This window comes from Microcaecilia unicolor, chromosome 10, assembly GCF_901765095.1.
Source record: "Microcaecilia unicolor chromosome 10, aMicUni1.1, whole genome shotgun sequence".
In the NCBI taxonomy this organism is placed as follows: Eukaryota; Metazoa; Chordata; class Amphibia; order Gymnophiona; family Siphonopidae; genus Microcaecilia; species Microcaecilia unicolor.
In genome coordinates this window covers 137869534-137892868 of record NC_044040.1, presented here as the reverse complement: position 1 = coordinate 137892868, position 23335 = coordinate 137869534, and the positions used below count along the sequence as shown (strand labels likewise).

Below are 23335 nucleotides of genomic sequence, written 5' to 3'. Positions count from 1 at the left end.
GCCCAGTGCGGGAGTTGACTAACTACGTATATAGAACATTCTAGCAGCACCGCACTGCTCATGTGCAGATTCTAGACACCAAACAAATTCTTCAAAACTGCCTGCCCAAACCAGCTGTCACGTCGGGTATCCTGCTCAAAGCAGTAATGAGATGTGAATGTGTAAACAGAAGACCATATCGCAGCTTTGCATATTTCCTCTGTGGAGGCTAACCACAAGTGGGCTTATCAATGCTGCCATGGCTCTGACATTATGAGCCTTAACATGATCTTCTAGAATCAGCTCAGTCTGGGATTAAGCGAAGAAAATGCAATTTCCTAGCCAAATGGAAACTGTGCATTTGCCAATGGCCACCCCTATCCGATTTGGGTCAAAAGAAAAAAAGATAGAAGACTAAGGCTCGTTTGCAGTCTAAGTTATGAAGTACATTCTCACCAGGATGGGCATGTGGTTTTGTGAAAAATATTGATAGAATGATTGACTGATTAAGAAGGAACTCCAACACTACCTTAGGTAGGAAGGAATTTAGGGTGTGTTCGGAGAACAGCTCTATTGTGGTGAAACTTAGTGTAAGATGGATAAGCTACTAGGGCCTGAAGCTCACGGACCCTGTGAGTAGAAGTGACCGCCACCAGAAACACAACTTTCCAGGTCAAATACCTTAGATGACAGGAATCAAGTGGCTCAAAAGGAGCTTTCATCAGCAGGGTGAGAACAGCATTGAGATCCCATGACACAGTTGTTGATCAAAGGTTTTCTCAATAAAAAAAACCTCACATGAACAAGTTTTTATGTAGGACACGAAAAGGGATCTAGGACCTTGCCCTCACACCAGATGGCAAACCTCCTCCATTTAAAAGAATAGCACTTCTTAGTGGAGTCTTTTCTGGAAACCAGCAAGATGCGATCATCAGAAGATAACTCCCAAAGTGGGAACCAGATCTTCCTTAGCCAGTAAGGAGCGATTACTATCATGATTCCATGATCTTGCTTGAGCTTCAGCAAAGTCTTTTCTATTAAGGGTACTGGGGATATGCATACAGAAGACCTTCCCACCAGTGAAGGAGAAAGGCATCTAACGGTAGTCTGCCTTGTGATCTGAGGTTGGAGCAGAACTGAGGAGCCTTGTTTTTGAAATAAATGGCAAAAAGATCCACCGAAAGGGTGCCCCACGCTGAGATCTTGTGGGTCACGCCCATATTTAGAGACCACTCCGTGTGTTCGTAGCACCCTTCTCAATATGTCCATCAGGCAGTTATCATTCCCATGCAGGTTATGTGGCTCCTTCCATTCTGTGAAGAAGGACCACTGGCACATCCCCACTGCTTCCTGACACAAGAGATTGGTTGTCTCTTTGAATTAGAACAATCTGGTTCTGCAGCCGATCTCCGAGAGCTTTTAGAGCGTTCCAGATTGCCCTGAGCTCGAAGAGGTTGATATGAAGTTGAGTCTCCTGAGCATACCACCTATAACTTGAAAGTGTGAAGCTCATCTACATGAGCTCTCCATCTGAGGTTGGATGCATCCGTTGCCAACACCTTCCGAGGTGTTGGAATTTGGAATGGTAGTCAGACTCAAATTAGGTCAAATCATCCACCTGAGAAGGGTGTGAATCAACTCTGGGGTAATCTGGATTACAGAGTTGCATGGGGACAGAAATCTTACCCGTCCTCACTGGAATCTATCCCATCCCCACTCAGTCCCACAAGAATTTAATGGTACATTAAAAAAAATTCCAGTCGGCTCTCGCAGCCTCTCTCTGGGTTCGAGCTGCAGCACTGCAGGCAAGGAAGGAACGGAAGTTGAACTTGGAACTCTCTGATGCACACATGTAAAACTAGTCTCTGATTATTGGCACTATGTGCTAAGAGGTCGCCACATGCACATGCCAGTAGGTCAGGTGACACCTGAGGCTTGTGCCTGTGTCACAGCTAAGGTCTGCGCATTAGCCCGGGAGCAGAGAGGATTAATAGTAAGATAGTAAGTGACAGCAGATAAAAACCTGAACAGTCCATTCACTCTGGCCAATAGTCACACTCATTATCAATTCATAATTAAACCAACAATGAATGTGATATTATATACTACATTATGGTCTTTCTTTGGCATTTCTAGGACATAGACCATAGAAGTCTGCTCGGCCCTACCTATCTTATGTTCCAACTACTGAAGTTGCCATCGAAGCCCACTCCAGCCTATTTGTCTTCACATTTGCGAGACACAGACTGTAAGTTTGTCCAGCACTCTCCCTCATGTTCCAGCCACTAAAGTTGCTGTCTAAGCCCTTTCCAGCCCATCCTAAACTAGATTGCCATATATGAGACACAGACCATATAAGTCAGCCTGGTATCAGCCTACTACAGCCAGAGTCCACCCAAACACATGCAGCCATTTAAGTGTAGGTTTTTTTATAACTTCCACTTTCTAATCAGAGATACTCTGTGTTTATCCCACGCCTTTTTTAATTCCATCACAATTTGAGTCTCTACCACCTCCATAATGGAGACCCTTCCACATCTGTGCTGTTAAAGCAAGGAGGAGGAGGAGACAGGACTCAAAGAACTTGGTACTCAGTAGGTGAGAGGCTGGCGCAACTGCAGCATAAAATTCCACGGGAACCCAACAGGAATTGTTTCCGTCCCCACAGGAACTGTTTCTGTCTCCATGGGATCCCTGCAGATCTGCTTTCGCCCAGTGGGAAACCCATGGGTTCCGTAGTATTCCTGCGAACCCTGTTCCCGTACAAGTCTCTAATCTGGATGACATCCGCTAGATTCCATGACAACTGAGACCACTGAGTAGCTAGAGTCCAATGGGTCTTTCTCAAGAGGAGACGTACCATGGGAGTGACATGCACTGCTGAAGACATGTCGCTTATCAATCTCAACATTTGCCGAGCTGAAACCTGCCTGCTGCTGTGGACCTGCAAGACAAGCGACACCAAGGTATCCACCCTCGCACATGGAAGAAAAGCCCAAGATTGCAATTTTCTCCTTCCCCTCATTCCCTTTCCTCCTTTCCTGAAGTTACTATTGAGGAAACTACACTTCTCCTTTCTTCCTCAAAATGTACCACCTGTTCCTCTGATCCCATTCCCACCCACCTTCTTAATGCCATCTCTCCTGCTCTTATTCCTTTTATCTGTCACATTCTCAACCTCTCACTTTCCAGTGCGACTGTCCCTGCTGCCTTTAAACATGCTGTGGTCACACCTCTCCTTAAGAAGCCTTCACTCGACCCTACTTGTCCCTCTAATTACCGACCCATCTCCCTCCTTCCTTTTCTCTCCAAATTACTTGAGCGTGCTGTTCACCGCCGCTGCCTTGATTTTCTCTCCTCACATGCTATTCTTGACCCACTACAATCTGGTTTTCGCCCTCTCCACTCAACCGAACTGCGCTTACTAAAGTCTCCAATGACCTATTACTGGCTAAATCCAGAGGTCAATATTCCATCCTCATTCTTCTTGATCTTTCCGCTGCTTTTGACACTGTCGATCACAGCATACTTCTCGATACCCTGTCCTCACTTGGATTCCAGGGCTCTGTCCTTTCCTGGTTCTCTTCCTACCTCTCCCTCCGCACCTTTAGTGTTCACTCTGGTGGATCCTCTTCTACTTCTATCCCTCTGCCTGTCGGCGTACCTCAGGGTTCTGTTCTTGGTCCCCTCCTCTTTTCTATCTACACTTCTTCCCTTGGTTCATTAATCTCATCCCATGGCTTTTCCTACCATCTCTATGCTGATGACTCCCAAATCTACCTTTCTACCCCTGATAGCTCACCTTGCATCCAAACCAAAGTTTCAGTGTGCTTGTCTGACATTGCTGTCTGGATGTCTCAACGCCACCTGAAATTAAATATGACCAAAACCGAGCTTCTCATTTTCCCCCCCAAACCCACCTTCCCGCTCCCCCCGTTTTCTATTTCTGTTGATGGCTCTCTCATTCTCCCTGTCTCCTCAGCTCGAAACCTTGGGGCCATCTTTGACTCTTCTCTCTCCTTCTCTGCTCATATCCTACAGATTGCCAAGACCTGTCGTTTCTTTCTTTACAACATCCGTAAAATCCGCCCCTTTCTTTCCGAGCACTCTACCAAAACCCTCATCACCTCTCGTTTAGACTACTGCAACCTGCTTCTTGCTGGCCTCCCACTTAGTCACCTCTCCCCTCTCCAGTCGGTTCAAAACTCTGCTGCCCGTCTCGTCTTCCGCCAGGGTCGCTTTACTCATACTACCCCTCTCCTCAAGACCCTTCACTGGCTCCCTATCCGTTTTCGCATCCTATTCAAACTTCTTCTACTAACCTATAAATGTACTCACTCTGCTGCTCCCCAGTATCTCTCCACACTCGTCCTTCCCTACACCCCTTCCCGTGCACTCCGCTCCATGGATAAATCCTTCTTATCTGTTCCCTTCTCCACTGCTGCCAACTCCAGACTTCGCGCCTTCTGTCTCGCTGCACCCTACGCCTGGAATAAACTTCCTGAGCCCCTACGTCTTGCCCCATCCTTGGCCACCTTTAAATCTAGACTGAAAGCCCACCTCTTTAACATTGCTTTTGACTCGTAACCACTTGCCTCCACCTACCCTCCTCTCTTCCTTCCCGTTCACATTAATTGATTTGATTTGCTTACTTTATTTATTTTTTGTCTATTAGAATGTAAGCTCTTTGAGCAGGGACTGTCTTTCTTCTATGTTTGTGCAGCGCTGCGTAAGCTTTGTAGCGCTATAGAAATGCTAAATAGTAGTAGTAGTAGGGATCCTATGTGCTCTGGATGAAGGTGAGATTTGGGGTAGCTGACGACAAACCTAGTAGATCTAACACCTGAATAGTTAGATGCATTGAATGTTGCTCCTTCCTGCGATTTGCTCTTGATCAATCAATTGATTAAGTAGGGAAACACATACACTACCAATCTATGTAGATACACTGCAACTACTGCTAGATACTTTGTGAATACCCTGGGAGCTGATCAAAGACCAAGTGGCACAATGAGAAACTAGTAATGGTGTTTCCCCAAACGGAATCAAAGATACTTTCTGTGACTGGGAAGTACTGAAATGTGGGTATCTTTTTTTTTTTTTTCCAAATTTGCTTTATTAAAGAAAAAAAAAAGGCTTACAAATTCATAGTACAATAGCAGATAACACATCAACAACAAAGGATCTACTTGTATCCAGTTCTATACAACATCAAACCATACTAACTTCCCACCCTTACCCCTCAAAGCCAAATCATTAAGCTGTAAACAAAGAGGAATCGGGACCAGCACACCATTGTATATCAGAGTCCCAAGTCTGATGGTATTTCAAAACGGAGCCATTGCATATCGCTGTTCTTAGACATCAAATGAATATAATCCAATTTGTGAAGAATCATCTGAAGACTAGGGAGTTTTGGCTGCTTCCATGCCGCGGCAAGGGTGAGCTTGCTGGCCACCAAGATGTCAGTGACCAGCCAATGAACAGGTTCCTTCACTGTCACTGGTTTAAAATGAAGAAGACAATGGTCCATTTACATAGGGTAAGATGCCTTAGTCATACTGTAGATAAGCTTCAAAACTTTTGAGCAAGAGGACAAGACCACCAAATATGAAACATATCCCCAATCTGACCACATTGGTGCCAGCACTGAGCTGATCCCAATTGAAACATCTTGGCCAGATGCTGGGGTGTATAATCTCAGTAATAAAGGATTTTATATCCATTTTCTACCAAACCATTAGATAAGGACACTAAGCAGAGACAAACATCCTCTCCCACCTAGCATAATCATAGGAGACGCCCAATGCCCTCTCCCATTTCAAAAGATAATATTGGAGGAGTGTTCTTAACAATATCCTTCAAAAGGCGGCACAGAAGCCATGGAATAGCCCTCAAAGGGTAGGGATACAGCCATGACTGCTCAAAGGATTTCCAAATCTTAGAAGGGCCTTGTTGCCAATCAGCCAAAATGCGAAACGGCGCTGCTTGGTAATAGAGAAAAAAGCATTGAACTCCCATTCACCCCTGCGCACGAAATTGACACATAACCGTACGGCGCACTCGTGGCGGTCTCCGCTTCCAGATAAAAGAAAAAACCTGCCTCTGCAGGCCCTGAAAGAACTTATCTGGTAGGGAAACAGGGAGGGCCAAAAACAGATAAAGTAGCTTGGAAAGCAAAATCATTTTAACTGCACTGATATGCCCAAGCCAGGAAAGAGTCAAACCCTCCCACCTATCTAATTTTACAAACAATTCACGCACCTTAACTGGGAAATTAGCTTCGTAGAGACCCTCCAAACGCCAAGTTAGATAGACCCCTAGATATCGTCTGGACTGTGCAGCCCATCGAAATGCAAAGCTCAATTGTAAAAGAGCCACCTCATGAGTAGGGAGATTGACAATGAGGGCCTCCGACTTGCTCACATATATTTTAAACCCAGAAACCACACCATATTTCTGTAGAACTTGTATAAATATAGTACAAGTCTGCGGCCTACTACCCAGCTTGGGACCTGCTGGAAGAGCTTGGCCCAGCCTAAGGGCTGCTGGGAAAGACAGGCCAGGTAAGAATTAATTGAAATCAGAAGAGCTTATAAAGCGAATGCTACATACCTGTAGAAGGTATTCTCCGAGGACAGCAGGCTGATTGTTCTCACTGATGGGTGACGTCCACGGCAGCCCCTCCAATCGTAATCTTCACTAGCAAAAGCCTTTGCTAGCCCTCGCGCGCCGATGTGCACCGCGCATGCGCGGCCGTCTTCCCGCCCGAAACTGGCTCGTGCCGGCCAGTCTCATATATAGCAAGACAAAGAGAAGGAAAGACCCAACTCCAAAAGGGGAGGCGGGCGGGTTTGTGAGAACAATCAGCCTGCTGTCCTCGGAAAATACCTTCTACAGGTATGTAGTATTCGCTTTCTCCGAGGACAAGCAGGCTGCTTGCTCTCACTGATGGGGTATCCCTAGCCCCCAGGCTCACTCAAAACAACAACCATGGTCAATTGGGCCTCGCAACGGCGAGGACATAACTGAGATTGACCTAACAATTTATCTAACTAACTGAGAGTGCAGCCTGGAACAGAATAAACATGGGCCTAGGGGGGTGGAGTTGGATTCTAAACCCCGAACACATTCTGAAGCACTGACTGCCCGAACCGACTGTCACGTCGGGTATCCTGCTGCAGGCAGTAATGAGATGTGAATGTGTGGACAGATGACCACGTCGCAGCTTTGCAGATCTCTTCAATAGTGGCTGACTTCAAGTGGGCTACCGACGCTGCCATGGCTCTAACATTATGAGCCGTGACATGACCCTCAAGAGCCAGCCCAGCCTGGGCGTAAGTGAAGGAAATGCAATCTGCTAGCCAATTGGATATGGTGCGTTTCCCCACGGCCACTCCCCTCCTGTTGGGATCAAAAGAAACAAACAATTGGGCGGACTGTCTGTTGGGCTGTGTCCGTCCAGGTAGAAGGCCAATGCTCTCTTGCAGTCCAATGTGTGCAGCTGACGTTCAGCAGGGCAGGAATGAGGACGGGGAAAGAATGTTGGCAAGACAATTGACTGGTTCAGATGGAACTCCGACACAATCTTTGGCAAGAACTTAGGGTGAGTGCGGAGGACTACCCTGTTATGATGAAATTTGGTGTAAGGGGCCTGGGCTACCAGGGCCTGAAGCTCACTGACTCTACGAGCTGAAGTAACTGCCACCAAGAAAATGACCTTCCAGGTCAAGTACTTCAGATGGCAGGAGTTCAGTGGCTCAAAAGGAGGTTTCATCAGCTGGGTGAGAACGACATTGAGATCCCATGACACTGTAGGAGGCTTGACAGGGGGCTTTGACAAAAGCAAACCTCTCATGAAGCGAACAACTAAAGGCTGTCCCGAGATTGGCTTACCTTCCACACGGTAATGGCATGCACTGATTGCACTAAGGTGAACCCTTACGGAGTTGGTCTTGAGACCAGACTCAGAAAAGTGCAGAAGGTATTCAAGCAGGGTCTGTGTAGGACAAGAGCGAGGATCTAGGGCCTTGCTCTCACACCAGACGGCAAACCTCCTCCATAGAAAGAAGTAACTCCTCTTAGTGGAATCTTTCCTGGAAGCAAGCAAGATGCGGGAGACACCCTCTGACAGACCCAAAGAGGCAAAGTCTACGCTCTCAACATCCAGGCCGTGAGAGCCAGTGACCGGAGGTTGGGATGCAGAAGCGCCCCTTCGTCCTGTGTGATGAGGGTCGGAAAACACTCCAATCTCCACAGTTCTTCGGAGGACAACTCCAGAAGAAGAGGAAACCAGATCTGACGCGGCCAAAAAGGAGCAATCAGAATCATGGTGCCTCGGTCTTGCTTGAGTTTCAACAAAGTCTTCCCCACCAGAGGTATGGGAGGATAAGCATACAGCAGACCCTCCCCCCAGAACAGGAGGAAGGCATCCGATGCCAGTCTGCCGTGGGCCTGAAGCCTGGAACAGAACTGAGGGCTTTGTGGTTGGCTCGAGATGCGAAGAGATCTACCAAGGGGGTGCCCCACACCTGGAAGATCTGTCGCACTACCCGGAAATTGAGCGACCACTCGTGAGGTTGCATAATCCTGCTCAACCTGTCGGCCAGACTGTTGTTTACGCCTGCCAGATATGTGGCTTGGAGCACCATGCCGTGACGGCGAGCCCAGAGCCACATGCTGACGGCTTCCTGACACAGGGGGCGAGATCCGGTGCCCCCCTGCTTGTTGATGTAATACATGGCAACCTGGTTGTCTGTCTGAATTTGGATAATTTGGTGGGACAGCCGATCTCTGAAAGCCTTCAGAGCGTTCCAGACCGTTCGTAACTCCAGGAGATTGATCTGCAGATCGCGTTCCTGGAGGGACCAGTTTCCTTGGGTTTGAAGCCCATCGACATGAGCTCCCCACCCCAGGAGAGACGCATCCGTGGTCAGCACTTTTGTGGCTGAGGAATTTGGAAAGGACGTCCCAGAGTCAAATTGGACCAAATCGTCCACCAATACAGGGATCTGAGAAAACTCGTGGACAGGTGGATCACAGCTTCTAGATCCCCAGCAGCCTGAAACCACTGGGAAGCTAGGGTCCATTGAGCAGATCTCATGTGAAGGCGGGCCATGGGAGTCACATGAACTGTGGAGGCCATGTGGCCCAGCAATCTCAACATCTGCCGAGCTGTGATGTGCTGGGACGCTCGCACCCGCGAGACGAGGGACAACAAGTTGTTGGCTCTCGTCTCTGGGAGATAGGCGCGAGCCGTCCGAGAGTCCAGCAGAGCTCCTATGAATTAGAGTTTCTGCACTGGAAGAAGGTGGGACTTTGGATAATTTATTACAAACCCCAATAGCTCCAGGAAGCGAATAGTCATCTGCATGGACTGTAGAGCTCCTGCCTTGGATGTGCTCTTCACCAGCCAATCGTCGAGATATGGGAACACGTGCACCCCCAGCCTGCGAAGTGCCGCTGCTACTACAGCCAAGCACTTCGTGAACACTCTGGGCGCAGAGGCGAGCCCAAAGGGTAGCACACAGTACTGGAAGTGACGTGTGCCCAGCTGAAATCGCAGATACTGTCTGTGAGCTGGCAGTATCGGGAAGTGCGTGTAGGCGTCCTTCAAGTCCAGAGAGCATAGCCAATCGTTTTCCTGAATCATGGGAAGAAGGGTGCCCAGGGAAACCATCATGAACTTTTCCTTGACCAGATATTTGTTCAGGGCCCTTAGGTCTAGGATGGGACGCATCCCCCCTGTTTTCTTTTCCACAAGGAAGTACCTGGAATAGAATCCCAGCCCATCCTGCCCGGATGGCACGGGCTCGACCGCATTGGCGCTGAGAAGGGCGGAGAGTTCCTCTGCAAGTACCTGCTTGTGTTGGAAGCTGTAAGACTGAGCTCCCGGTGGACAATTTGGAGGTTTTGAGGTCAAATTGAGGGTGTATCCTTGCCGGACTATTTGAAGAACCCACTGATCGGAGGTTATGAGAGGCCACCTTTGGTGAAAAACTTTCAACCTCCCTCCGACTGGCAGGTCACCCGGCACTGACACTGGGATGTCAGCTATGCTCTGCTGGAGCCAGTCAAAAGCTCGTCCCTTGCTTTTGCTGGGGAGCCGAGGGCCCTTGCTGAGGCGCACGCTGCTGACGAGAGCGAGCGCGCTGGGGCTTAGCCTGGGCCGCAGGCTGTCGAGAAGGAGGATTGTACCTACGCTTACCAGAAGAGTAGTGAACAGTCTTCCTTCCCCCAAAAAATCGTCTACCTGTAGAGGTAGAAGCTGAAGGCTGCCGGCGGGAGAACTTGTCGAAAGCGGTATCCCGCTGGTGGAGCTGCTCTACCACCTGCTCGACTTTCTCTCCAAAAATGTTATCCGCACGGCAAGGGGAGTCCGCAATCCGCTGCTGGAGCCTATTCTCCAGGTTGGAGGCACGCAGCCATGAGAGTCTGCGCATCACCACACCTTGAGCAGCGGCCCTGGACGCAACATCAAAGGTGTCGTACACCCCTCTGGCCAGGAATTTTCTGCACGCCTTCAGCTGCCTGACCACCTCCTGAAAAGGCTTGGCTTGCTCAGGGGGGAGCTTGTCCACCAAGCCCGCCAACTGCCGCACATTGTTCCGCATGTGGATGCTCGTGTAGAGCTGGTAAGACTGGATTTTGGCCACAAGCATAGAAGAATGGTAGGCCTTCCTCCCAAAGGAGTCTAAGGTTCTAGAGTCCTTGCCCGGGGGTGCAGAAGCATGCTCCCTAGAACTCTTAGCCTTCTTTAGGGCCAGATCCACCACACCAGAGTCGTGAGGCAACTGAGTGCGCATCAGCTCTGGGTCCCCATGGATCCGGTACTGGGACTCGATCTTCTTGGGAATGTGGGGATTACTTAGTGGCTTGGTCCAGTTCGCCAGCAATGTCTTTTTGAGGAAATGATGCATGGGTACTGTGGACGCTTCCTTAGGTGGAGAAGGATAGTCCAGGAGCTCAAACATTTCAGCCCTGGGCTCGTCCTCCACAACCACCGGGAAGGGGATGGCCGCAGACATCTCCCGGACAAAGGCCGCAAAAAGACAGACTCCGGGAGGAGAAAGCTGCCTTTCAGGAGAGGGAGTGGATCAGAAGGAAGGCCCTCAGACTCCTCGTCAGAGAAATATCTGATGTCCTCCTCCTCTTCCCACGAGGCCTCACCTTCGGTATCAGACACAAGTTCACGGACCTGTGTCTGAAGCCGTGCCCGGCTCGACTCCGTGGAACCACGGCCACGGTGGGAGCGTCGAGAGGTAGACTCCCTCGCCCGGCACCGTCGAAGCTCCCTCCGCCGTCGTCGTCGGGGAGCCTTCCTAAGAGGCGACCGCAGTCGGTACTGCAGCGGCACCGATGTCGGAGACCTCACCCCGGGCAAGGGGCCAACCGGCGCCTCACTCAACGTACCGGTGGCGCAAGCACCCCTGGTACTGGAGGGGAAGGCGCAACAGCTCTTCCAGAATCTCTGGAAGAACGGCCCGGAGACTCTCGTGCAGAGCGGCTGTGGAGAAAAGACGTGGAAGCCGATGCAGGTGTCGATGTCAGAGTCTGTTCCGGGCTGTCCATAGTGGAGCGCATCGACACCTCTTGAACAGAGGGTGAGCGGTCCTCTCGGTGCAGATGCCTACTGGGTGCCGACTCCCTCGGCGACCCAGAGCTCTCGGTGCCGATACAGGAAGGGGACCGGTGTCGATGCTTTCTTCGACTTCTTGGGATGAAGCATGTCACCGGAGCTTCCCGGCACCGACGAGGAGGACGTAGAATCCAGCCGTGGCTTCCTCAGGGCCGAGGTCGAAGAAGGTCGGTCTCGGGGGGGCTGTACCGCAGGAGACCTCAGGGTAGGGGGAGACCCACCCGAAGGCTCACCGCCACCAGCAGGGGGAATGGACAGCCCTCACCTGCAGCTCCAGTCGAAGCACCACCGTCCGACGACATCAGCAGAAGTGGAGGTCCCGGTACCACCGACGCCGACGCAGCCTTCCGATGTCTCAGCCCCGATGCAGAGGGCCGATGCCTCGATGCACTCGATGCAGTCGCGGCCGAGGACGGAGGTCTGGACGCTGTCGACGTCGATGCACACGATACTCCCGGTGTCGATGCCGACGAAGAGCCCGAGAACAACACGTTCCACTGGGCCAATCTCGCTACCTGAGTCCGCTTTTGTAAAAGGGCGCACAGACTACAGGCCTGCGGGCGGTGCCCAGCCCCCAGACACTGAAGACACCACGCGTGCCTGTCAGTGAGCGAGATTACCCGGGCGCACTGGGTGCACTTCTTGAAGCCGCTGGGAGACTTCGATGACATGGGCGGAAAAATCACGCCGGCGAAATCAAAACTCGTAATTGCGGTAGGCACCAAAAAGAGGGGGAGAAAAAAATTCGACCCGAGGCCTCAAAAGGGCCTACCCCGAAGACGAAAGAAAACTTACCGGGGCAAAAACTGAAGATAGAGGAAAGGGAAAAAGACCGAAAAGGTCCTCTTCCGAAATCTTTTTTTTTTTTTAGCGAAAGTAAAAAAGAGACGCGCGAGGTCGACTTAAGGGGCGCGAACGGCGTAACACGACCGTACCGAGCGTGGACAAAGAAGGACTGGCCGGCACAAGCCGGTTTCGGGCGGGAAGACGGCCGCGCATGCGCGGTGCGCATCGGCGCGCGAGGGCTAGCAAAGGCTTTGCTAGTGAAGATTCCGATTGGAGGGGCTGCCGTGGACGTCACCCATCAGTGAGAACAAGCAGCCTGCTTGTCCTTGGAGAATAAAAGTTTCTAACTGGCATAGTTTGTCAAGTTGAGAATTGTGAAACAGAAATAGCTCAGAAACCTAGTGTACCAGGTGGGGAAAGCAGAAGTACAAAGTTTGTGGTCAAAGACAGTTGCCCATCTGCCGGGAAAAGGTTGGGGATTTTTCCAAGGGTAAAAATATAAAAATCTGCAGTTAGTGTTAAGAAAAATTGCCATCCGCCATCTCTGCAAAAGCAGTTTTTTTAAAACTTCATAGAACCTAATGTAATGAGGAGAATATAAATATGGTTGGCAACTGACATATAGGGAACAGTCAGAAACTAGAGGTTGACATGCATCACCCTGTCAAAGATCTCCCCATAAGAATATCTGCTCATATTCTTATAAATCAACGCTTTATATGTAACCTGGCTTTGGTAAGTAATAAATCCTATAATTGAACCTGTCTCTCATTCTCTATTTCTTACTTATGGGGAATTTGTTACAATATATGAGATCTAATATAAGCAAGGTAAAAGGTTAACTAGAATAAAATGACAATCCTTCTGGGTCTGCCAGGGGAAGTGCACATCCCTAGGAAGACCCCTGACAGAGTTGGAAGATCACAGTAAGTTGCCATATGAACTTCTACTGTACTGGGTGACATGGATGGTCCATAGTTAATCAGTTTTGAACGGAATTCAGAGGGTTCAATGATTGGAGTCAGATAGAATTGGTAACAGCCTTCCCTGTAGATTTAGGTAATATAAAACCCCATGAAATTCAAACTGATAAAAGTTCAGGAAACGAGACAATCAGATCCACCAAGGTAAGAAGTACATCAGCAGCAAAAAGTAACAGCTTAGTCTCAATCCCACCATATGTGGGCCCCGCAATACCTGGGTGCGCATGAATAGCAAAAGCCAAAGGTTCAATGGTCAGTGCAAATAATAAGGGAGACAAGGCACAGCCTTGCTTCGTACCACTCAAAAGAGCAAAGGGAGGTGAGCACTGACCATTGACCCGGACTGAAGCCCGGGGTGTTGCATAAATGAGCTGAAGCCAGTGCAAAAACCGACCAAACCAAACCTTTCCAAAACAGCAAATAAAAAAAGGCCAATGCACCCAATCAAATGATTTTCTGCACAATGAGGAGCCCGTAGCATGAGATTGATATATAAGATGAAGGGATCTGCGAATATTATGCAAGGTCTGATGCCCGTTCACAAACCCCGCCTAATCTTCCTGCATCAAAGATGGTAAATGTTGCAAGCGGGAGGCCAAAATCTTAATAAAGATCTTATCCCACTTCAGGCACAGTCAGCTCCTTGTGACTCTGGGCAAGTCACTTAACCCTCCATTGCCCCAGGTACAAATAAGTACCTGTATACAATATGTAAGCCGCATTGAGCCTGCCATGAGTGGGAAAGTTGCGGGGTACAAATGTAACAAAACATAATCAACGTCCCAACAAGGAAATAGGCCTGTAAGAGCTACACATTGCGGGTCCCTTACCCGGTTTAGGCAAAACTGTTATATGCGCTAAATTCCAAGTCTCCAGAACCGACTGGCCCTCATTGAAAGAGTTAAATACACACAATAATAATGGAGCCAACCATTTACCAAATACTTTATAGAATTTGTTAGTGAAGCCATCAGGCCCCGGAGCATTGCTAGGGGATAATGCCCAAATCGCACTATAAATCTCATCTAAGGTTATAGGCTGAGACAATACCCCCTGAACTCCCTCAGATAATTTGGGTATATTAATAATATGGTTTCGATAAGATTCTATTGAGGACTCAGAGGGATCGACATCAGTTGTATATAACTGCTCATATCACCTAAAAAAAGGTTGCAACTGGTCTGGATCTGAGTGTAGCTCTCCGTTATGATCCTTAAGACTCACCACTTGCGCCCGACACATATGCTGTTTAAGTCTATGGGCCAAAGCCTACTGGATTTATTATCAAACTCAAAATACTGCTGACGCACATCTGGAGCTGTTCAGAAATATCAGCCAGCTGTAATTTATGAAGCTATACATGAAGTTTGTGTGCTTGATCTAAAAGCTGAGGCTGCTAGGGGAGCCTTTGATTGGCAAAGTTGTCGCTCTACCCAGCTGATCACGCAAGAAGTGCCTTCTCTTCCATAAGACGCTCCCTGTGTATATGAGCTTTTAACGCTATAAAATAGCCCCGAAGGACATCACATAAGGTACTCCGGCAATACCTCCCCATTATCATTTAAAGAAATATAATCCTTAATTTGGCTCTCAATTTGCGAAACATATGTCATATCAGATAGCAAAGCATCATCCAAACGCCACTGTGGAGAAGCCAATGGGGTCCCCGAAAGACACAATGTTAAAACAACCATGGCATGATCAGACCAGGTATGTGACTCCATTCAATGGACTGAAACCAACGGAAGGAGCAAAGCCTCTCCTAGCCAAAAATCAATACGAGAAAATTGTGCACGGAGGAGAAATAGGTGTAGTCCCTTAAAGTTGGGTTAAAATGATGCCACAAATCAGCTGAAAAACTCCTCATGATCTGCATTTGGACCATATACATTGACTAGAGTATATTTCTGACCCCCCCCCCCCCCCCCTACCCCCACCCCCAAGGAGAAGGTTATTAACACCGGCCACCCCTATCTCAAACAACTTTAGATATTTCCCAGGGACTAGAGAGTCATTAAACGCTATCATAAACCCCTCAAGTTTTAGTGTTATCACAATTAGAAGCAAAAATATATATGCGGATGTTTACGATGATGACAGACGCACTCACGAGCGACTTTCAAATGTGTCTCCTGTACCAGGGCAATATCTACCTTCAGGCAAATTAACTCTCCGAAAGAGTAGCTGTCGCTTCATGGGGGTATTCAGTTCCCTGGCATTAAGGAGCATTAGCGTATAACACTGGCATTTATGCAAATTTAAAATCTTTTAGTCTTCCCCTTGACCCCAAGCCTCCCCTCCCTCTCCCAGGGGGCCCACACCATCATAATTACCCCACCAGTCCCCTTAATCTATCCCTCACAGCCATTACACACAACTGTTACGCTCTGTAGGGGTATTTTTCCCTGTGATCTAGCCTGAGCTGGTCTTGGCCTATACAAGCCTATGACATCTTGTACAATAAGATGGCTGCTGCAAACCTCTGACCTGAACATCTCTGTGTCACAAGATCCAGCTTCAGCTTGTGGAAAATCACGACAGGCTTGCTGAAGCCAAGGACATTCTGTGTTCCAACCATCCCCCTTCTATCTCTGAGAAGCTGGGAAGGGAGTCATACTCATGGCACCAGAAGTTACCAACTCCAAGGTCACAAAACAAAGAACTCTTCTTACCCATGCTCTGGACTGGATGAGAATAGATTGGTCCAGGCTATCACCCGAGCGAGAGGTCTGGAAGAACGCGGGGAGAGTGGGAGAAGAAAGTTAGTCAGAGACCCTCGGAGGAGGAGTACCTGTGAAGGAACTGAGAAATCCAGCAAGGCTCGGGGTGAGCTAGAGACTGTATGATACCAACCTTGTGACCTGCATAACTGGTGGCAAATACCTTGGCAGAGATTTTGGCTCTGATAACCACGGAGAGACGGGAACCTGCTTGTTTGCTGAGAAAGACCTGCACTACATAAGACACAGACAGCTGAGATAGCGTCTGGGGAGATTCTGCTCTGGTCTTATCTGAAGCCGTCATCAGGACAGCGTGGTAAGATCACAGTGATATATTCCTGGTCTGGGGTTAGGCAGTGGTTTTATCTAAGTACGACTGGTTTAGGTCAGCTCTTGTCAGGGAAAGCTGCTAATGTGTATTTTGCACTAAGATGTGATAAGGTTTCATAAAGGATCAGTAGGATATCATTTGTACTGTTCTAATCCCATACTGTACGTAGTCTCAGGATAATCAGAGTGTAGTTAGACCATATATTTTGTAGCGTGCAGATCAGTAGAGATATTATATTGCATATAAGCTATTGCAGAATGTTTCTATTTTTCTACCTGTAATAAATAATACTAATATCATCTGTGACGTGGCTTTGGTTCTTTGGCGAGAACAATCACTGGCAGGGTGCCAGCAACAAGGTTCCTTTATAATATCCCCTAGACTGAGCGGGAACCTTATAATAAGTATTATCAGGGAATAATTATTGCCTAATTACTTATTTTCATCCTACAGCTCTGCTAAACTCCTCCAGTGTGGCGCCTGCTTGCACAGAGTATGGGCATCCGAGGATGCGGCGGCCATCTTGGATGTGGGTATCTCCAGGATAAGGCGGCCATCTTGGAGATGGGTGTCTCAGGTTGTGGCAGCCATCTTGGAGTTGGGCAGCTTCAAGGAAGGAAGCCCATATTTGCCGTAGAGCATCTCCTCTGATGGGGGCAGCCATCTTGGAACAGCTGCACATGTTTGTAGCCTAATTCCTACACTATTTAAAGCCTTGCCTCCAGTCCTTCCATGCTTCGGCTTCTATTTGCATAGAGTTGTGGTCTTCATCTGTTCCAGTGTTTTCCTGTGTTTCCTGACCTCAGATTGCTTATTGAGCACGCGCTGTTTGCTGCCTGCCCAGAGCTTCGGACTGCTTCTTGACTACACGCTGTGTTGCTGCCTGCCAGACCTCGGACTGTTTCCTGTTTTTGCTGCTTCGCTGATTCCTTGCTCCGGGATTGTGTCTGCTCGCCCGCCTGTCGGGTCAGTGGCCATGCAACCCCGCCGGTTCCAGAAGTCCTGGTAGCTGCCTGCACCTGGGGGCTCAACTCTCAGGGAACGGCGGTCGCTTCCCAGGTATAGCTAGGGTTTGTCTGGGCTGCCTAACCGTGTGCGGTGTCCCTCCATCTTCGCCGTGCTCAGTCGGGGCACAAGGGCTCACATCCCCAGTCATAACAACCACCCCCAAAACCACCCAGCCTCCCCAACCAACCCAGACAAACCCTATCCATACAAGAAGAGGTGCCAGACAGAAGGAATGTGACCCTTACACCCACAACAGATTATATAACAAACTTTCATGGATAACATGTATCAAACCACCACATATCAATGTTGCAAAATTATACAATACATCAATAGATCCCCCAGCACCCTATAGTCAACAGCCCCCAAGTATCATTCAGACCTAACCATCAACCCCATTACCAAAAGCAAAGCCATGTCAGCAACGGCCCCGAAAGGGGCCTACCAGTTTTAGCATGGCAAATATCCTGAATTGGTACTCCAACCCAAACCTCAAGTGAGGTGGCCTGCCAATTGCTGGCACTGCTAACACTTGTGCCCCTTTGCTACACACTGCCATTTAGGATGGGATTTCAAGGTGGAGGTAGGCCTAGCTAGGCTGGAATTTGAGGGTGTCGCCACCAATTCTCCTTCAGGGAGAACCTCATGAGCTTCTAAGAGAGACTTAATCTGATGCATATGTCCTTCCTTGTAAAAAACAAGTGCAAATGCGTGTCTCTATCTGTAATGAATGGCCATCTCGCGGAGCCTGGCAGTGACTGGCTTCAAGTCGGCCGGCGCTTCAAAGTAGCTGATGCTAATCCTGATAAATCTCACAGAGTAAGTGTCCCATTGAAAATCATGAGCCTGATGTGCTGCCTTAAGAACTCATTCTTTCAACTTGAAGTCTTGAAAATAAGCAATATCCTTAGAAAGGTTATTCCGCACAGGCCCTAGAGCTCTACGAGATCTTTCTAGTAAAACAGCGTCCGGAGCAATGGGCAGCCCAGCCTCAGACAGCAGCAAACTGACCACTCGCTGAACCATCAACTCACAGTCCTGGTATGTTGGGGTCTCCGGGAGGCCACAGAACCACAAATGTTTCGCCGGCTCCAATTCTCCAACTTCTCTAATTTATCAGCCATTTGCTGCTGTCCAATACAGACATCTGCTATCTGTCTATCCAGGGACCCTATTACCTCTGCATGCTCCTCAATCCGGCCCTCAGCCTCCTCCACTCAGTGTCCCAAGTCTCGGATCTCACCTCTCGGGTCAGCCACCAGGGCGGCCAAATCGAAGCAGACTGCCTTAAGATCCAACCGGATCTCCTGTAGCCAAGCTCGTTCAGGAAACACTCCTGCTTCAGATCCCGCCTGTTCTTGTGTCGAAAACAGATCTCTAGGAGACAAATCCCCGACCTCTTCCTGCTCATGCAAGGCCTCCTGCTCCAAGTCCGCCAGGTGCTTTATGCTCACAATGCCCATAAACGCATATTGGGACAGATCTACTGCATCCGCTGCACTGGATCGCTAACGTGAGCCGCTTTCTCCGCCATGTAAATCAGGCAAAAATATATCGCCAGGTGCCGAGGGAACGCACAAAAATGCTGTGGGTGAGCGGGAGCTCAGTGCTTATGCAGTCATGATAACCAGTGACATCATTTCCTCCCAGTACAGGTATCCTTTATGTCCAGAGAGTATAGCCAATCGTTTGCCTGAATCATGGGTAGAAAGGTGCCAAGTGAAATCATCCTGTACTTTTCTCTGACCAGAAATTTGTTCAGGGCCCTTAAGTCTAGGATGAGACGGAATCCTCACTTTTTCTTGGACACAAGAAACTACATGGAATAGAATCTGTTCCCCTCTTCCCCAGGTGGCACGGGTTTGATCGAACTGGATTGCAGAAGGGAAGATTTCTTCTATAAGTACTTGCTTATGCTGAGAGATGAATGTAAGATGCTCTCGGTGAGCAATTTGGTGGTCTTTGATGCCAATTCAGGGAATAAAAAAGACGGACTATTTGAAGAACCCACCAGTTGGAAGTTACAAGGGGCCACCTGTGATGGTAAAAATTCAGCCTCCCTCTTACTGGTAAGCAGTCCAGGATGCTTCGATGTCAACACCCGCCAAGCTGCCAGTCTTGAGGATCTCCGCCCAGGCAATCATAGCTTTTCAGAGAGGGGCTGGGGCTGATCTGCCTGCAGTGCAAGTGCCTTTGATTCCGGAATGGTTTGTGCCTGCAGCATCTGTGCCAGTTTCCCCCTGAGCAGGGCCTGAAACCGCTCATCGAAGGTGGGCACTGACAAAGTGGCAGTTGAAGATGGCGTCGGTGAAGAACCGGAAGCTAGGACCTGACTGCTTGGAGACTGGCACCTTTTCCAAAGAGGGGGAGTGCTGCTCTTGGTGCCGACACTTCTTGGGTACTGGCGATGCCAATGCCCCAGTGCTTCCGGCACTGTGCACTGAAGAACACCAATGCTTGTGATTCTTGGGCTTCCTCCAAGGCATTGCATCGCAGTCTTTCAGTGCCAATGAGGATGACACTGAACTCGAGTGTGCCCTTGGTGTCGGGTCTGAAGATGACCGGTCCCGGCGCCTACTATCAGCACCATATGTCAAAAAGAGGTGGAGATCCCAGTGTGCACCCAGTGGATGTCGAAGTCTTCACAGCCACTGAGGTCGATGCTTCTGCTGCCAGTAACATAGTAAATAACAGCAGGTAAAGACCTGAACAGTCCACCCAGTCTGCTCAACAGTCATATTCATTATCAATCTAAGATTAAATCAACAATTAGCACGTTATATATTTAATCATGGTCTTTGTTGGTGCTTCTGCGCCATAAAATGTAGAAGTCCGCCAGCTCTGCCCTTATGTTTCAACTACTGGAGTTGCCGTCAAATCTCACTCCAGCCTATCCGAATCTATCTTGTCATTTGCGGGACACAAGACTGTAAAAGTCAATCCTGCACTGTCCTCACATTCAAAATAATTGAAGTTTCTCGAAGTTCTCTCCAGCCCATCCTAAACCGGATCGCTATATGTGGGACTCGGACCGTACAACGCTTGCCAGCATCAGCCTTTAGTTGATGCAGCCAGAGTTGCCATCTAAGCACCACTTGACATGCAAACACATATTTAAAAAAAAAAAAAAATTAAAGGGTTGCATATCATTCATTTTCTAAATTAGAGATTCTCTGAGTTCATCCCACATCTTTTTGAATTCCACCACAGTTTTTTCCCACCACCTCCCCTGCCATCAACCACCCCCTCCGTGAAAAAGAATTTTCTGACATTACTCCTAAGTCTATCACCCCACAACCTCAACTCATGTCCTCTAGTTTTTAATGTCAATGCACATTTCTCCTGCTGGGCCTGCCAAGCTGTGTTCTCAACTGCATTTGTAAATAAAGAGAGCAAGAATTGGGGTCATGATCAGGCACAAGACACCCGATGCATAAATAGTGCGAGTCCATCATGGAAATCACCCATCTACATTGGACACACCTTTTGAAGTCACTGGGGGCCTTCTGGAACACTGAAGAGTACTGAGGCCAAATTAAACTCCTCAATCTTGGACCAAAAAATGTGGGGCAGCAACCAAATTGATGTCAGGGCTCCGGCCGAATCACGGACCAAGTCAATCGCGTGAAAACAAAAAAAATTAAAAATGCCAAAAAAAACTATGAAATTAAAAAGGAATTGTAATGGAGAAAAACAACAGGTAAAAATAACAAAAATCACAGTAAGGAACCACACGGTAAGGCACTTTGAAGAAAAACAATTGCGAAGCGAAGAGATGAAAGGTCCTCTCAGCTCCATGGAAAAACGAAGACCGAAGAGAACCCGTGAATCGGGTGGAAAGGCACCCATGCATGTGTGGTGCAGTGCTGCTAGAAAGTTCTATATATGTAGCTAGTCAGCTTGGGCTCCGTCAGATGATGTCACCCATCTGTGAGAATACAACGGCCTGCTTGTCCTCGGAGAATTGCTATTACACATCTACATGTGTGAATTTCCATGTGGAAATTGCAAATAAGGTTTCAAACTAACTTCCATAATGATATGGCCAAAGGATCCATAGCTGTTAGAATACTCTCAAGACAAGAAGGAAATCGTTGCTTTAACACATACCCAGCAAAATGTATAAAGGCTTGTTTACTGGATGGAAGGATAGAAGTCAAATTGCTCCCATTCTCCCGCCAATCCTCAGTCTTCCTAAATAGTTCTTGTGTGTGCCATCTCACCAATCTTTCCTCATCTTCTCCCTGCTGCAGAATCACATCACCAGTAAGTGCCAATGGGCTGACATCTGTAATCGAGACAATAACCAGAACAGTTTAGCAGCTTTACCCTATTTCTAAAAGAAAAAGTCCATTGCTTTGGAATTTGTCACTAGCTATTTAAAGTGTTTTTACCTTTAGAATTTTTCATCAGATTAAACTCCCCCTTCTGCCCTTCACTGTTATCCCCAGCAGCACCTTCATGTACCATACCCAGTCTGTCGTCCAGGGAAGGAAGTAAAACAGAAGTATCATCACCCACATCCTTGTACTCATAAAATCCAGGAATGAGGAAAGTAATGCTCTGAAACACACAAAGCAATATTATGTGCTGCAAACAGGAGGCTGGTTTCTGCTGTCTAAGACAACTATACAACCACTGATTTCACAGGTTCTTATCTCGACAGCACCACCTCTGCCTTTCAACTTTCAAAACATAAATAAAATGAGTATTAATAATGTTTAACTAATGGCTAAAAAAGTGCATTGTTCAGAAGCACTATGGAGACATGTGATCTTACCTGCTAATTCTCTTTCTTTGAATCCTTCCAGTCCAGATGTATGGATTTTCTCTTTCCTGCCAGCAGAAGACTGGGAGACTGGGCATCCAAATGGCAGATGACATTTAATGTGAGCAAGTGCAAAGTGATACATGTGGGAAAGAGAAACACAAGATATAGCTATATGATGCAAGGTTACACATTAGGAGACACCGACTAGGAAAGGGATCTAAGTGCCATTGTTGATGATACGTTGAATCCCTCTGCTCAGTGTGCGACGGCAGCTAAGTAAGCAAATAGAATGTTATGTATTATTAGGAAAGGAATGGAAAACAAAAATGAGGACATTATAATGCCTTTGCACTGCTCCATGGTGCAACCGCACCTCACATACTGTGTGCAATTCTGGTCACTGCATCTCAAAAAAGATATATTGGAATTAGAAGAGGCACTGAGAAGGGTGACGAATGTGATAAAGGGGATGGGACGACTTCCCTATGAGCAAAGGCCAAAAGTGGCTAGGATTCTTCAGCTTTGAGAAAAAATGGCTGAGGGGAGATATGATAAAGGTCTATAAAATAATGAGTGAGTGGAAAGGGTAGAAGTGAATTGCTGGTTTACTCTTTCCAAAAATACTAGGACTAGGGGGAACGCAATGAAGCTACAAAGTAGTGAATTTAAATCAAATCGGAGAGAAAGTGAATGATACATACCTGTAGCAGGTGTTCTCCGAGGACAAGCAGGCTGATTGTTCTCACGACTGGGTGACGTCCGCGGCAGCCCCCACCAACCGGAAGAAGCTTCGCGGGCGGTCCGCACGCAGGGCACGCCCACCGCGCATGCGCGGCCGTCTTCCCGCCCGTGCGCGACCGTTCCTGCCAGTTGAATGACAAGCAAAAAGATGAAACGCAACTCCAAAGGGGAGGAGGGAGGGTAGGTGAGAACAATCAGCCTGCTGTCTTCGGAGAACACCTGCTACAGGTATGTATCATTCACTTTCTCCGAGGACAAGCAGGCTGCTTGTTCTCACGACTGGGGTATCCCTAGCTCTCAGGCTCACTCAAAACAAGAACCCAGGTCAATTGAACCTCGCAACGGCGAGGATACAACAGAAAATTGACCTACGAAGAA

The 23335-nt window shown here is 48.2% G+C and overlaps 1 protein-coding gene across 3 annotated transcripts in view; it reads right to left on the bottom strand.

The window, feature by feature from the left end:
- Window positions 1-23335, bottom strand: part of PASK (PAS domain containing serine/threonine kinase) — a 719075-nt gene that overhangs the window by 362942 nt on the left and 332798 nt on the right. For all 3 annotated transcript variants that reach the window (XM_030215835.1, XM_030215838.1, XM_030215836.1), the window contains 2 exons: window positions 21840-22008; window positions 21556-21733 (listed from right to left, as the gene is read on the bottom strand). In XM_030215835.1, the coding sequence (XP_030071695.1) occupies window positions 21556-21733; window positions 21840-22008 (347 nt within the window). The remainder of the gene's footprint in view (window positions 1-21555; window positions 21734-21839; window positions 22009-23335) is intronic.